Genomic DNA, 12,503 nt, shown 5'->3' with positions numbered 1-12,503 from the left:
ACCCTTTGCACTGGTAACCAAGGCAACTCCCCCTTCCAGGGCGATGAAGTGCTCCCTGCCAGATCCCCCCCCCCGCCCGCCCGCCCAAGAGAAGTTGCTAATTAAGTCTTGTTGCCAACTGCAGTCAAGGATGAGGCGCACGGGAAGCACGGGAGGGACAGGACAATGAGGACGACAGCCGGCAACAAGGAGGAGAGAGGCGGCCAGAGCTCTCCCTGCCCCCGCCCCCAAATTAATAGCAACAAGAAAGGTGGATGATCAATAACCTAAATAAACAGATTCAGGGGCGTCTCCCTGTTGGTCTGAAGCAGCAGAACAAAGTTGGAGAGCAGCGGTCCTTTGAAGAACCACCCAGCTTCAAATATCATGAAACAGACTGTAGGTAGATTCAAGAGGGCTGCTGTGTTGGTCTGAAGGAGCACAACAAAAATTAAGTCCAAGGGCACCTTTAATGCCAACCAAGATTTACTCAAGGCGGGAGCGTTCGAGTGCAAGCACACAGTTATTATTATTATTAGATTTATTCCCCGCCACTCCCTTGCAGCTCGTGGCAAGTTACACAGTGCCTGCACTCAAAAGCTCCCACCTTAGTTGGACTTAAAGGTGCTATATCCTCATCCATCCATTGTTCCTCTTAATAGTTGTGAAACAGCCTAGGGGGTGGAACATGTCCAGGGTGTCCGAGCTGGAATAGGGCCAATCAGGGTGTGGCCAGCTTTCTTGGCCACACCCTGATTGGCCCTGCCCCTACAGCTCCTGCCCTCCGCTAGCCACTTTGCTCTCAGACGCGCCTCGCTGCCAAAGCCAGCGCATGAGAGAGACACAGAGAGCCCTGACAAACCGCAAATGAGACCTGATTTCCTGCTACGTGAGCCCTGGTTACCTGCTATAGCTCCTGCTGCGCTGGAGAGAGAGAGAGAGAGACAGACAGACAGACAGAGACAGAGACAGAGAGATCAGCGCCTGCTGGTGTCCCCTGGGTCCCAGCGCCCATTGCATTCCTGGTTGCAATGGGCTTTCTTGATAGTAGCTGCTATAAAAGAGTCCAGTAGCGCTTTTAAGACCAACGCAGATGGATTCAAGGCGTGAGCGTCCGAGTGCAGGCACTCTTCCTCAGAGTATAGGTAGGGAGAAAGGATTTGTGGGTGCCAAGAAGGTTTGGCTAAACTTCGGATATATAATTAACTGGGCAATTATAGCCAAGAGACCTCTATGGATGGTGGAGGAAACGGTTTCATGACATCTGAAGAAGGGTGCTTGCACGCAAAAGCATATATATATATTATTATTTATTTATTCGATTCCTATCCTGCTGCTCCCGGCCCAGCCGGCTTGTGGCGGCTCACAACCATCCAAACCAATACAACCCCAACAAAAACCATGCCAACAAAACATCATCATTCTACATGAAACAGCGCTGGGTGCTTACACTAATGACTCCCTCTCAGCTCTTCAGCACTGTCGTCTGGGGCCAAGACCTAGGTCAGGGGTAGTCAAACTGCGGCCCTCCAGATGTCCATGGACTACAATTCCCAGGAGGCCTTGCCAGCATTCGCCGGCGAATGCTGGCAAGGGCTCCTGGGAATTGTAGTCCATGGACATCTGGAGGGCCGCAGTTTGACTACCCCTGACCTAGACCTTGACCAAAGCTCTGTTGGCTTTAAAGGTGCTGCAGGACTCTGTTCTGCTAAACAAAGAGGTCTGGCTCCTCAGGAGGCCTCTGGTTGGGCATGTTCCAGGGAGCTCTCAAGGAAAGGGCCAGACCACAGGGGGAGGCGGGGGTCCACAACCTCCGGGGTCCCGGTGGAGGAAGGTGTCATGGGCAAAACCCCCCGGAGACTTCCTGCTTAGCCCAGCGACGGAAAGGGTGTAGCATCCCAAGGGCGCGGCAGAGCCTTCACTATCAGGCCCTTGGGAACTTTAAACTCAACTCCTCTAGCATTTCGCTCCCGAGTCTCATTCTCACCCCTCTCCATTCAGACCCGCCTCCAAGTCTCAAAACCGTCTCTCGGAGCGGTAGCCGGGCCAGCAGCACGAGGCACCAGCTCCTCATGTCCCAACCGCAGGGCTGTGCGCTCCGGTCTGGGAAATACCTGGAGACTTTGGGGGTGGAGCCTAGGAGGCGGGGTTTGGGGAGGGGAGGGGCCTCAGCAGGCTACAACGCCGTCGAGCTCAGCCTCCAAAGCAGCTGCTTTCCTCTGGGGAACTGTAGTCCAGAGACCAATGGGATTCTGGGAGATTTCCAGGCCCCACCTGGAGGCTGGCAACCGTACCCAACCCCCTTTCCGGTCTTTTTGAGCCACAATGCAAAAGAACAGCGGGGGAAGGAGAAAGCACACCTCATGGCTCCCTCTTTACCAAGCCTTCAGCTTGCTTTCAATGTGTCATGCAGCCCCGGGAGAGAGGAAAGAGAGGGGTTCTTATCCGAGGAGGGCTCTGCTGGGTGGAGCCGGCCCACGGACCCAGCTTGCTCACCCAGAGGGGAACCTCCAAGGGACGTACTGTGCCCTATGCAGCCCCAATTACCCGTGCTGCTTATGCCATTCAGGGGTGGCATTTTAAATTTGTACCAGCCTCCTAGGTTCATTCAGGTCCCCTTTTCAATTCAGCCGCTGACAAGGAAAACAAATAAAAGGGGCAAAGCCTTCCAGCGGTTCAGTTTTCAGTATTGAAAGAAGATATTGCTTTTGAGCACCCCCCATTTTGTATTGCCATGCCAGGCAGGGTGGGTGGGGGAGTCGCAAACACACAAGCTTGTAGAGGCCCAAGTTCATGCACGGCACTTCCACCAACACAGGACGACTTTGAGGCTTATGCAACGCTCATAAAAGATACAAAACCACTCAGGAACCAGAGCAGAACATTCAGGCCAGTGTGCCTCCCTCTTCCACCAAGTTAACAATTTCTTCTGTAGATGCTGAAGCTCTGGGAATCCCCCCGAGGGCACCCGGCTTGCTGCTGGAAAGGGCCTTCCAGCTCCCACTTCGCCAGCTCACAGCTGATGGGACAGACCACCGAGAGCAAGAAGGGATCAGACACCCAAAGGTAATATAAAACTTGGTGGGTGTTTTAGGTTGGGGGGGGGACCACCCCTCAGGAGCAGAGCCCATGCGTTGAACACAGAAGCCCTCTCAGAAGGACAGAATCAGGGCTCTCTCTGCCTCACCTCCCTCAGGTAGCAAGAAGGGAAAAGGCACTAGATGGCTGCCATGTGCTCTACACGGGGCCGCCCTTGAAACGCCTCTGCAGCCTTCAATTGGTGCCTGGAGTGGGTTCTCGGGACCACCCTTGGGCCACCTGCAGTGGCTCCCACGGTGTTTCTGGGCACAGTATAAGATGTGGGCTTGGCCTTCAGAGCCCTATGGGGCTTGGGACCACCCTCCCCTTTGTGAACCAGTCTGACCACTACGGTCACCTTCGGAGTCCGTACTTCGAGCCCTGAGATTAGGCACAGCAGCTCTGAAATGCCCTCCCCCGAGAGATTCGTCTGTCCCCTTCTGATTCCGTCTCCTTTTGTTTGGCATTCCTTCAATGCTCCCTCCTTTCTAGACAAGGTCTTAACTGTTGTTTTCATGTCAACCAACTCTCCATCAGAGACCCACCTGGCCCCGCCCACTTTCTGAGGAAACGGGAAAGCCGTCGGCAGGAACCGTGTGGCAGACCCCTGGCCGAGGGGACACAATCCCCCTCTCTGACCTCTGCCTGCTGCTCCAGGAGCCCGGAGGTCAAAGCACCGTGTGAAGGTCGCGGCTGGTGCAGAGGGCGAGCATCACCCGCGTGCTTCTCCGATGCAAACCCAGCTCCTCACCCCAAGTGCCACTCAGAACCAATCCATGCACTGCGCACCACACACGGGGCCTTTCAGAAAGTAGCACACGGCTGCACTCCATGCCACACTGGACGCACTGGGCTCGCTAGGAGAGTCCGCGATTGTACAAACGCCGCTTCCATGCCGGCTCCACAGACGTGCACGAGGGACTCTGGGCCATTCTGCCAGACTGGTTGTCAGGGAAGGACGTGACGGGATATCGTTTCCAGCTGACTGCGATGTCCCAGCCTTAGGAAGCCTCTGGCCCTTGGGGGCTGGGGGCCCGGCTTCGACTCCGAGAGCCCCCGCAGCAGCTGAGCCCAGGCGTGGGCATGAGTGGGCTGAGAAGGGACCGGAGGCGCCCAAATGTGGCCCTTGGGTCAAGGGGCCGCCTCCGAGCAAGCCTGAGCCCCGAAGCGGCTTCCCCCCAGAGGAGCTCTTTTTAATATTAGTGAGGAGGAGAGGAAGCAACACGGAGCGTGTTAAAGAGAAGCTTTGGAGTTTGGCTCACCTCTTCTTCGGGGGACACTCAGGGGTCAGTGCTGTGAAACAGCCAAGCAGATTCACACAGGCCAAGACACACTCATGCCAGGCACGGTTGTGCGCCGGACGCGGGATTAACAGTTAGGTGCTCAAGCCAATGCGCCGACGACAAGGAGCAATGCCTCACACGCAAGCCGCAGTATGCGTTACCAGCGGGAGGCCGAAGCGGCACGCGCACACACCTCTCTCTTGCCTCGGCAGGCCCGGGACGTCCGGCTTGGCGGTCCGTCTCTTGCCCGGCTCCTGGGCAGCTGCTCGCAGCGGGGGAGGAGGGAGCCCCCTCGACTTGGTGGGCCGCATGTAGCCTTTGAGCTGCTCTGGGGCTCTGGCCCGCGCCTCTCCCCTGGTCTCCCTCCGGGCTGGGTCAGGATGCTCAGCAGGCGCCTGCAGACCTGCCGCTGCGCTTGGGCCGGTTTCAGAGCCAGCCGCCCTCTGCTCAGGGGCCTCCCTCGCTGCCTCCTCCTGGCCGATCCCCTTCTCGTACTCGGCCCCTTGTTCCCGAGGCTCAGAATAGTCTTGGGGCTTATGAGCAGGAGCAGCTTCCGCCGCGAGGCCTTCCTCGGAGGCCTTATCTCCTCCTGCCTCACTTCCTACCCTCTCGGGGCCCTCAGATCGCCTCTGTTCACCCACTTTAGCGACGGGCTCTCCGCTGCCGCCCACCAGCACTGCTGCCAGAGCCTCAAGAGCTGCAGCTTCTGTGTTGTCCTCCCAGGGATCGGGAAGGGCCGCAGGGGGGGGGAGGCCGGCTTCTCTTCCTTCTGCTGCGGCCACTGTGCTCTGAGCCTTCCCCGCATCCTCCGTCTCTGCCGACCGGGAGGGCGGGAGTCCCGGGCCTGGCAAGGGGGAGTCCAGCAGCTTTGCTCCTGCACCTTCTTCCCCTTCTGCCCCGCCCTCTGCTTTGGCATCCTGTTGGACAATCGGGACTGCCAAAGCCGGCTTGGGTTTCCTCCTCTTCTCCCTCGTCTTGTCCCCGGCCTGCACCAGGAGGGAGGTCTCTGTGGCGTCCTCTCGGAGTTCGGCGGCCCCCGGATCTTCTTGGAGCTCGAGCGTCCCCTTCCGCTCCCTTCCGCTCGTATCGCCCACCGCCTCTGGAGGAGAAAGCCGTTCCTTCAGTAGCCCTGCTGCCCCTTTGCCTTGAGAGTTGAGAAAGGGGCACTGGCTTTTGGAACCACCCTCATCGAGAGAAGATGGCGGGGGCAAACCAAAAGGGCCAAAAACTCTCACCGTGTCTTCCTCCCAAAACATCGGATGTCCCGGAGGAAAGTTTTTAATGTTTCGGTTTTCGTCCACAAGCTCTATCCCTTGCAGGGCGCTCTCTAGGCCGGCTCCCTTGCGATGCTGCCCTTGGGCCGGGCCTGCCTTTGCGGGCAGAAGAACTGGCTGCTCTGGGGAGCTCGTGGCCCTCTTGCTTTTCCCATCACTGCCCCTCTTGGCAGGCTTCATGCTGGGATCCAGCCTGCTGGCCAGGTCCAAAGTGCCGTCTCTGGTCTGTTTCCTGCGTCTGTCGGAAGGGGGCCCTCTGGGCTTCCCACAGCCCTCCACTCCCAGAAGCCCGTCCGTCTCGGCCTCCGGAGGAAACGCTTGGCCCCCGCTGGGCCTGCTCTTTCGACTCAGCCCTTCGTCCGCTCCTTTAGAGGCTTCCTCCACAGGCGGCGCAAGAGGGACTTGGTCGGTGGTGGCAGGAGGGTCTGCAGCTCTTCCCTGGCTTGCGACAGGGGATGGGCCTCTCCCCACTTGACCCCCCTCTCTGCACACGGCAGCCAGTCCAGCAATATCCACCTTTGCCCCCGAGAGCCCCTGCACTTGTCGGACTTGCCCTTCATCCTCGGGCCTCTTTGGCTCTTCTTCAGCCGGATCTCGGAGGGGAGGCTGTGCTTGGGCGGGAGTTCTAGCTTCTGCAAGGGGCTCCAAGGCAGCCAAACTGACTTCCTGCCCTCTGTGGGTGGAAGGAGCATCTTTGGTGTGGGCAAGGGGCTCTGGCTTCAGGGGGCTTGTTCGATGGACCAAGGGGGGTTGGGGCTCGGAGCAGCTAGTTCTGAGAGCTGGGCTGGGCTCCTCGTCCTCCATCCGCTTTGGGGGGGGGAAGGGCACTTGGCTTCCATCCGGCGGCTTCAATGGGGAGGAGTCGCCTTTGTCTCTCTCGGAGGCAGCCGTCTCGGAGGGCGGGCCCACTGTGGCCTGGCTCCCTGGCTGTTCGGAAGCACACTTGCCAGGTTTCTTGTTTCTCCCGTCGCTGGTCCTCTTTTTGGGCTTGCTCACCGGCAGTGCGGAGCTGGGCTCGGCCATGATGGGGCCTCCTCTGCCGGTGGGACCGTGCCCCTCGCCTCCCTCGGCCGGGGCATCCGCCTCAAGAGCGGCAGGACTGTCGGGCGGTTTGGTCGGAGTCCTTGCGATAAAGGGGTACGCGGAGGAAGGGAAGGCAGCCTGCCCCTCGCCCTGCCCGGCGGGAGGCCCTTCCGGGTTTCCTACCTGCACATTGGCTGTACCTGCAGCAGCTTCTGCCAACCGGCTTGCAGCGTCCGAGGCCGGCTCCTTGTCGGAAGCGCTTCCCGCTCTCATCTGGTCGGTGCTGCTCCCTTCAGCGGGAACGTCCTTCTCCGCCCCCGGGAGAAACGGCGGCCCCAGGGAGGGTCTTCCGGCAGCCTTGCGGCTCCTCCCGTCGCTGCTCCTCTTCTTTGGCTTCTCAGGGGCCCCCTTGTTCTCTGGGGGACCGGAGCAGCTCGCCTCTTCCCTCAGGGCAGCAGGGCCCGTTTCTGGGGGGGGCCCCTCTTCCCCCCCCACAGCCGGACCCTGGCTCAAATCGGAGAGGCCCTCTGAAAGCAGCAGCTGTTGCTCCGGGAAATTCTTCACCTTCCTGCTTTTGCCATGGCTGCTCCTCTTCTTAGGCTGATCGGAGGCCGTCTTGGGAACAGCCAGGGCTGGCTTTTCAGGTGGGCTGGAGTGGGCAGCCTCGTCCGTATCAGCCAAAGGCAGTTTCCCACCTCCGGGTGTCTCACCTGGGAAGAGGGGCTTCACTGTACCTGAAGGCCCTTCCCAGGTGAAGAAGGGACCTCCTCCTCCTGAGCCCAATGGGGGCTTTTCACTCTTCACGGGACTGCCCTCGTCTCCGTCGCCTGGCCTTGCCTTTGGTGCTTGCGTGGCCTCTGGGATGCTTTGATCAGGGATCCTCCTTTCCTCAGGAGCTCCCGCAGCTTCCTGCCCTGCCCTCCTGCCTCTCCCATCCCCCCCTTGCTGCTTGGGCTTCCCTTCCAAGGCTAGGCTTCCAGCAACCAGATCCTCCCGTGTCACCTTTCCTCCATCCGCCTCTGCTGGTTTTGCAGCTTCCCCACTTGCGGGGGGTTCGGTGCCCAGGCCCACATTCTTGGGAGGCTGACCCTCCCGCTCCCTGCTTCCCCCAGAGGCTGTCACAGGGCTGGCTTGGGCAGGGGGGGTCGTGGGGCTTCCCAGCTGACTCTGCTCAGCAGGGCCCTTCAGCTGCTCCTTGGGAGAGCCTTCCTTTCCGCTCTTGGACTGCAACCCAGCTCTGTCGTCACGAATCACTTCCGCTCTGCCAAACTCTGCTGCTCTTGCATCCAGCTCAAGTTCCAAAGAGCTCTGGGTGTGCTGAATCGGCTCTCCTTCTGCAGGAGCAAAGGCAAGGCTCTGCGTGTCCACGAGCTTCCACTCCATTTCACGTTTAGAAGTACCTTTCCAAAGGACTCCCGTGGAGACGCCGGTGACCTCTTGGAATCTCTCCGGGGGAACAGCAAGCGGGATGTCAGATCTCCGGGGTTCCTCCGCACAGGGGGGGGATCTCGGCCCCTCAGGGGCCTCCTCCCAGGCCTCCACTGGCCTGGGGTGCTGGCTTCTCTTCTGCTTCGGTTTCTTCTTCTTCTTCTTAAATGCCGCAGACGCTTCCACATCCCAGCTCTCCTGCAGGACATCTCTCTGGCCTTCCGCAAGCTCAAAGGGCTGGCTGGTGACCTTCCGAGAGGCACCCTTGCCCCGCGGGGACGTCCCGGGGACATAGCCCCATTCAGGTGCGGCCAGGGGGCCTTCTCCTGGCTCACGGCTCTTCTGTGCCGGGGTATCTGCACCAGGTACTCGAGCAGGTTTTGCCTTGGCAAACCTGCGATGGTCATTGGATTTGTGAGCTTGTCTGACTTGGGTAGCAGATACACCTGGAATACAGGAAATTTGCTCAGGAGCCAGAGCACTTACTCCGCAAGGGTCACCTGCCCAAGCGCCAAGGGCCTCACAGGCTACCCTCGTGTGAAGCCCTACCTCCACTGCTGCCAAGTTTGGAGAAAGTGGCGGCAGTAATCCATCCCAGGGCAGATTCATGGCCTCCTGCCAACCGGTCACACACTACGGACAAAGTCACCCGGGGATTCCCTGCTTATATATTTAAGAGCATGAGACCACTGCTCTGTCGTGTGCTCAGAGAGCTCCTGCGGCCCAAACGGAAGGGGCTTTGGGACTCAGCTGGCTTCTTTCTTAGACAGATGCTCGAGCAAGAATTACCCTTGCATTTCCTTGCAGGAGGAAGCAAGAAGCTAGGGCATGGCGCAAGTCGTGTACAAACACTTGGAGAAGCCCGGCAGGCAGGCGAGGACCAGTGGAAGGTGGAACTCTGCTGGGAGAACTCAGTACCTCACTCTGCTCAGGGAAAAGCACTTGCTCCGTTTCCATAAAGACAGCAGAGATGGGCCCCCAAAGCATCCCCCAGTGTGGCAGTGGAAGGATACTGGAGGGGAAGTGGAAGACAGGCCAAAAGTAAACTCCACCCCAAGTACAGACCACTCTTGTTAAAGGGTCTGTGACAAAACACCAGTTTGATAGCCAGAATTAAACACTCAGCCCCCCCAAAATCTCTGCACCAAGGGGGGTGGGGGGATTAAACCACATGTTGGCAAGCAAGAGATAGGATTGCGGTAAATCTCTCCCTGTTTAACCTGGCTCCCCTTTTCACTTTGGCAGCCTAAGGAGAGCCGCAATCGTGGGGCAGGGGGCATAGGAAGACCCCCTTCTGCCCTTCCCAAGAGATGCAGGAGACCAGAGCAGTTGCAGGAGCAGCAGGGCAGAGAAGGGAGACCTGCATCGCAAGGGCCAAGGCTCCTCTCTGGCTCCTCCCCTGTCTCCACCTACCTTCAGGGTCCCGAGAGGCTTTCTCTTGGGGAAGCTCCACAGGTTGGTCCCTGCTAGGCTCAGGAACTCCCTTTGGCTTGTCTGCTCCAGCAAGGTCAAGAGCCGCTCTTCCTGCGGAGGGTCCCTTCTCCGGCTCTGCTTCGGGCTCTCCCAGAGGCACGGGTTCCTTGGACTCTTTTGGAAGGAGCAAAGGAAAAAGAAACCTCATTAAGGCCGGGCAGTGGCAGGCCAGGAGCACAGCGGTCACACCCAGGATTCAGGTATCAAGAGCTTGAGAAGAAACCAGCTGGTCCATCGAGTTTAGCATCCTGTCTCACACTTGCCTGGGAGTCCCAAGGACAGGACATGGAGACCAAGATAGGATAATCAGAGGAGCCCTGCTGGATCAGACCAGTGACTGTCTGTCTCACTGAGCATCCCGTCACACACGGTGGCCAACTGGTTCTTCTGGAGGACCAACAATGGGGCACGGAGGCCGGGGCCCTCCCCTGATGTGGCCTCCTGGCTCTGGGATTCAGAGGTTGGCTGCCCCTGCAAATGTCTTCCGGTGACCAGGAGCCACGGATGGCTCCTCTCCGCCATGACTTTGGCTAAGCCTCTTCTAGCACTGGGCTGATGGCTGCCGCTACAGCCGCTGGCAATGAATTCCCCAGTTCAATTAGCCACTGACTGAGCAAAGAATTATTTCCCCTCGCCTGTCGACTGCCTTGGGCTGGAGGGGATGGATCTGCCTGCAAATCTCCTCGGGACACGATGGTTAATCATGCTGGAAGATCTTCTCCTGAGCCAGAAGGACCCGGCAAGGCAAGGGCTGCCTCACCTCCCGCCCCCAAACACTACCGCGTTCATTAGATTTGTTATCCCATCTGCCCCCCAGAACGGGGCTTGGGCGGCCCTGGGTGGAGAACATTTGTTTCCTGCTGCTTTCCTTACCGGCCGGTTCTGGAAAATGCTCCACGGGTTCGGCTGGCGGCTGCTTCTGCTCCTCTTGCTTCTCGGCAGGCCTGCCGGGAGATTCCTTGCTCCTCTCCTCGAGCTTCTCCAGCACGGGAAGGGGCTCGACAGGGTGGCTGGGGGAGGAGGAGGGGGGTTTACTCTCCTCTTGCTTTGCCGGGGGCTGAGCGGGAGAGGCCTGGCTCTGTTCTGCCTTCTCTGCTGGCTGGCTGGGAGAAGGACGGCTGTCTTCTGCTTTCTGGACGACTGGCTGACTGGCTGTCTCCTCGGTGGGCTGGCTGAGAGAGGCCTTGCTCTCGTCTGTCCTCTGGCTGGGAGCAATCTTGTTCTCTTCCGTTTTCTGGACAGGCAATGCCCACTCTCCGGCCTCTGTGTGAAGGGCAGGAGAGGGCTTCTTCTCTTCCACTCTTGGGCTGGGAGGAGACTTTGCTGCCTCTTCTGCCTTGCTCTCGCTCACCTTCTGAGCACCGTCTTTGCTTGCGGCCTCCTCTGTCTGTTGGGGGCTGCCGCTTTCCTTCTCCTTGTGCTGGTTGGCCAAGGGCTTCTTTTCCTCCTGCTTCTCCAGGGCAGAACTCTCAGCCGCTGGGGCTGCCAACTCCACGGCTTTTGTCTTTGCATCTTTGGTCACTGTGGCTTCTGCAGAGGCTGTGCCAAGGAAAAAGCAGGTTGGTTTTGCCCATCATTAATGCATTCAGACACGTTCCGACCACCTGCACCCTCCCCCCTCATTCTAGCACCACCTCACCCACCAACCATGGGCAGGCCGATCCTCAGCTAGCATCCCTTGTGGGCAAGGCAGCACATGCCAAGCTGGAAAGCAAGGCTGGACCCATGGGCTCCTCAGAGTGCAACCAGAGCCAAGACCCCTACTCTCACAACTGTGGTGGGCCTGAGCATCAGCAGCCGGAAGAGCATGGAAGCCCTGAGGTCAACAAAGAACACAGCCAGAGATGGGCCCCATGTCTGTGGGGGGCGCTGGAAGGCTGACCGGAAGGCAGAGAGATTGTGGAGCTCTTCCTGGCCTCCCCTTTCCTCCTTGGCCCTGACTTGGGAGAGCCCAGGCCAGCCCCATCTCAGGGGCCACACAGGGAGAGGGGAATCAGGACAGGGTGTGGCCCCAGGAGACAAGAGGAAGAATAAAGGGGAGGCAGAGCAGGAAGGGGACTGCCAGGGAGGGGCAAAGGGAAGAGCCCCTCCCCCAGTCCTGGTCCCATCGTCTTCTTGGCAAGTCTTCCCTCTCAGAGAAGCACCGGGCACCCCGAAGGCTGCCCCACAGAAGGCTTTGCCAAGGCGTTTGGTGCATGACTGAAGGACTGATGTCATTTCCGGGGTGCAAAAAGCCCAGGAGGCCTCGCTGCGGGGGGACTCACGTGCTAGCACTCCCTTTGGCGGAAGAGATCTCTGGTCAAACCACGGCTCGAATCCCATCAGCTCTTCCTCTGCAGGGGCAGGGCCCGCGCTGCCTATGGGAGAGAAACCAACAGGGACAGAAAGATCAGAATTCGCTACGCCCTTTGACTTCTGATATGTGAAAGCTGGAAGGAAGCACAACACCATGAAAGAGAACCACCATGACCAGCAGCTGCACGTTTTAAGAACATACGCCCCAATTATACCCCAAATCCAAGTCCGCCCCCACCCCGGCCACTGCTGTGCTCTGAGAACTGGGAGATGGTCCAGTCTGGCCTCCTTGAGCTAGAAGCTCCACAGCAAGTTGGGCGAGGCACGCCAGCTCGGACTGGCTGAGGAACCAGCTGTGCCAAGGCCTCTGCAGCAGACGCCACCCAAGTCATTTCCTGGCATAGCACTCTGTTTCCATCAGGGCCGAGCCCTCCTCCCAGCTGGGGACTGGCAATCCACAGTGCAGGCAGGCTTCCAACCTGGCCTTCGCAGAGCTCTCTCACCTGCTGGAGCCGGCAGCTTGGCCTCTGGGGGTTTGGGTTCTCCTGGGAGGTCCGCCAAGCCCGTTGCGGTGCTTCCTGGAAAGGGCACCTCTGCCGCTTCAGGGCCCTTGTTAGGTGCTGGCCACAAAGAGAGTTTGGTCAGACGGAAGGCAAGAGGTCAGGACTCT

General features: G+C 59.1%; 1 protein-coding gene across 20 annotated transcripts in view; it reads right to left on the bottom strand.

The window, feature by feature from the left end:
• Positions 1 to 12,503, bottom strand: part of MAP4 (microtubule associated protein 4) — a 145,774-nt gene that overhangs the window by 40,182 nt on the left and 93,089 nt on the right. For all 20 annotated transcript variants that reach the window (XM_077304286.1, XM_077304284.1, XM_077304287.1 and 17 more), the window contains 5 exons: positions 12,337 to 12,453; positions 11,803 to 11,895; positions 10,412 to 11,077; positions 9,479 to 9,652; positions 4,534 to 8,511 (listed from right to left, as the gene is read on the bottom strand). In XM_077304286.1, coding sequence (XP_077160401.1) covers positions 4,534 to 8,511; positions 9,479 to 9,652; positions 10,412 to 11,077; positions 11,803 to 11,895; positions 12,337 to 12,453 — 5,028 coding nt within the window. The remainder of the gene's footprint in view (positions 1 to 4,533; positions 8,512 to 9,478; positions 9,653 to 10,411; positions 11,078 to 11,802; positions 11,896 to 12,336; positions 12,454 to 12,503) is intronic.

Source organism: Paroedura picta, chromosome 11, assembly GCF_049243985.1.
Source record: "Paroedura picta isolate Pp20150507F chromosome 11, Ppicta_v3.0, whole genome shotgun sequence".
Classification (NCBI taxonomy): domain Eukaryota; kingdom Metazoa; phylum Chordata; class Lepidosauria; order Squamata; family Gekkonidae; genus Paroedura; species Paroedura picta.
The sequence above is the reverse complement of the archived record's forward strand: the minus strand, read 5'-3'. Positions and strand labels throughout refer to the sequence as shown.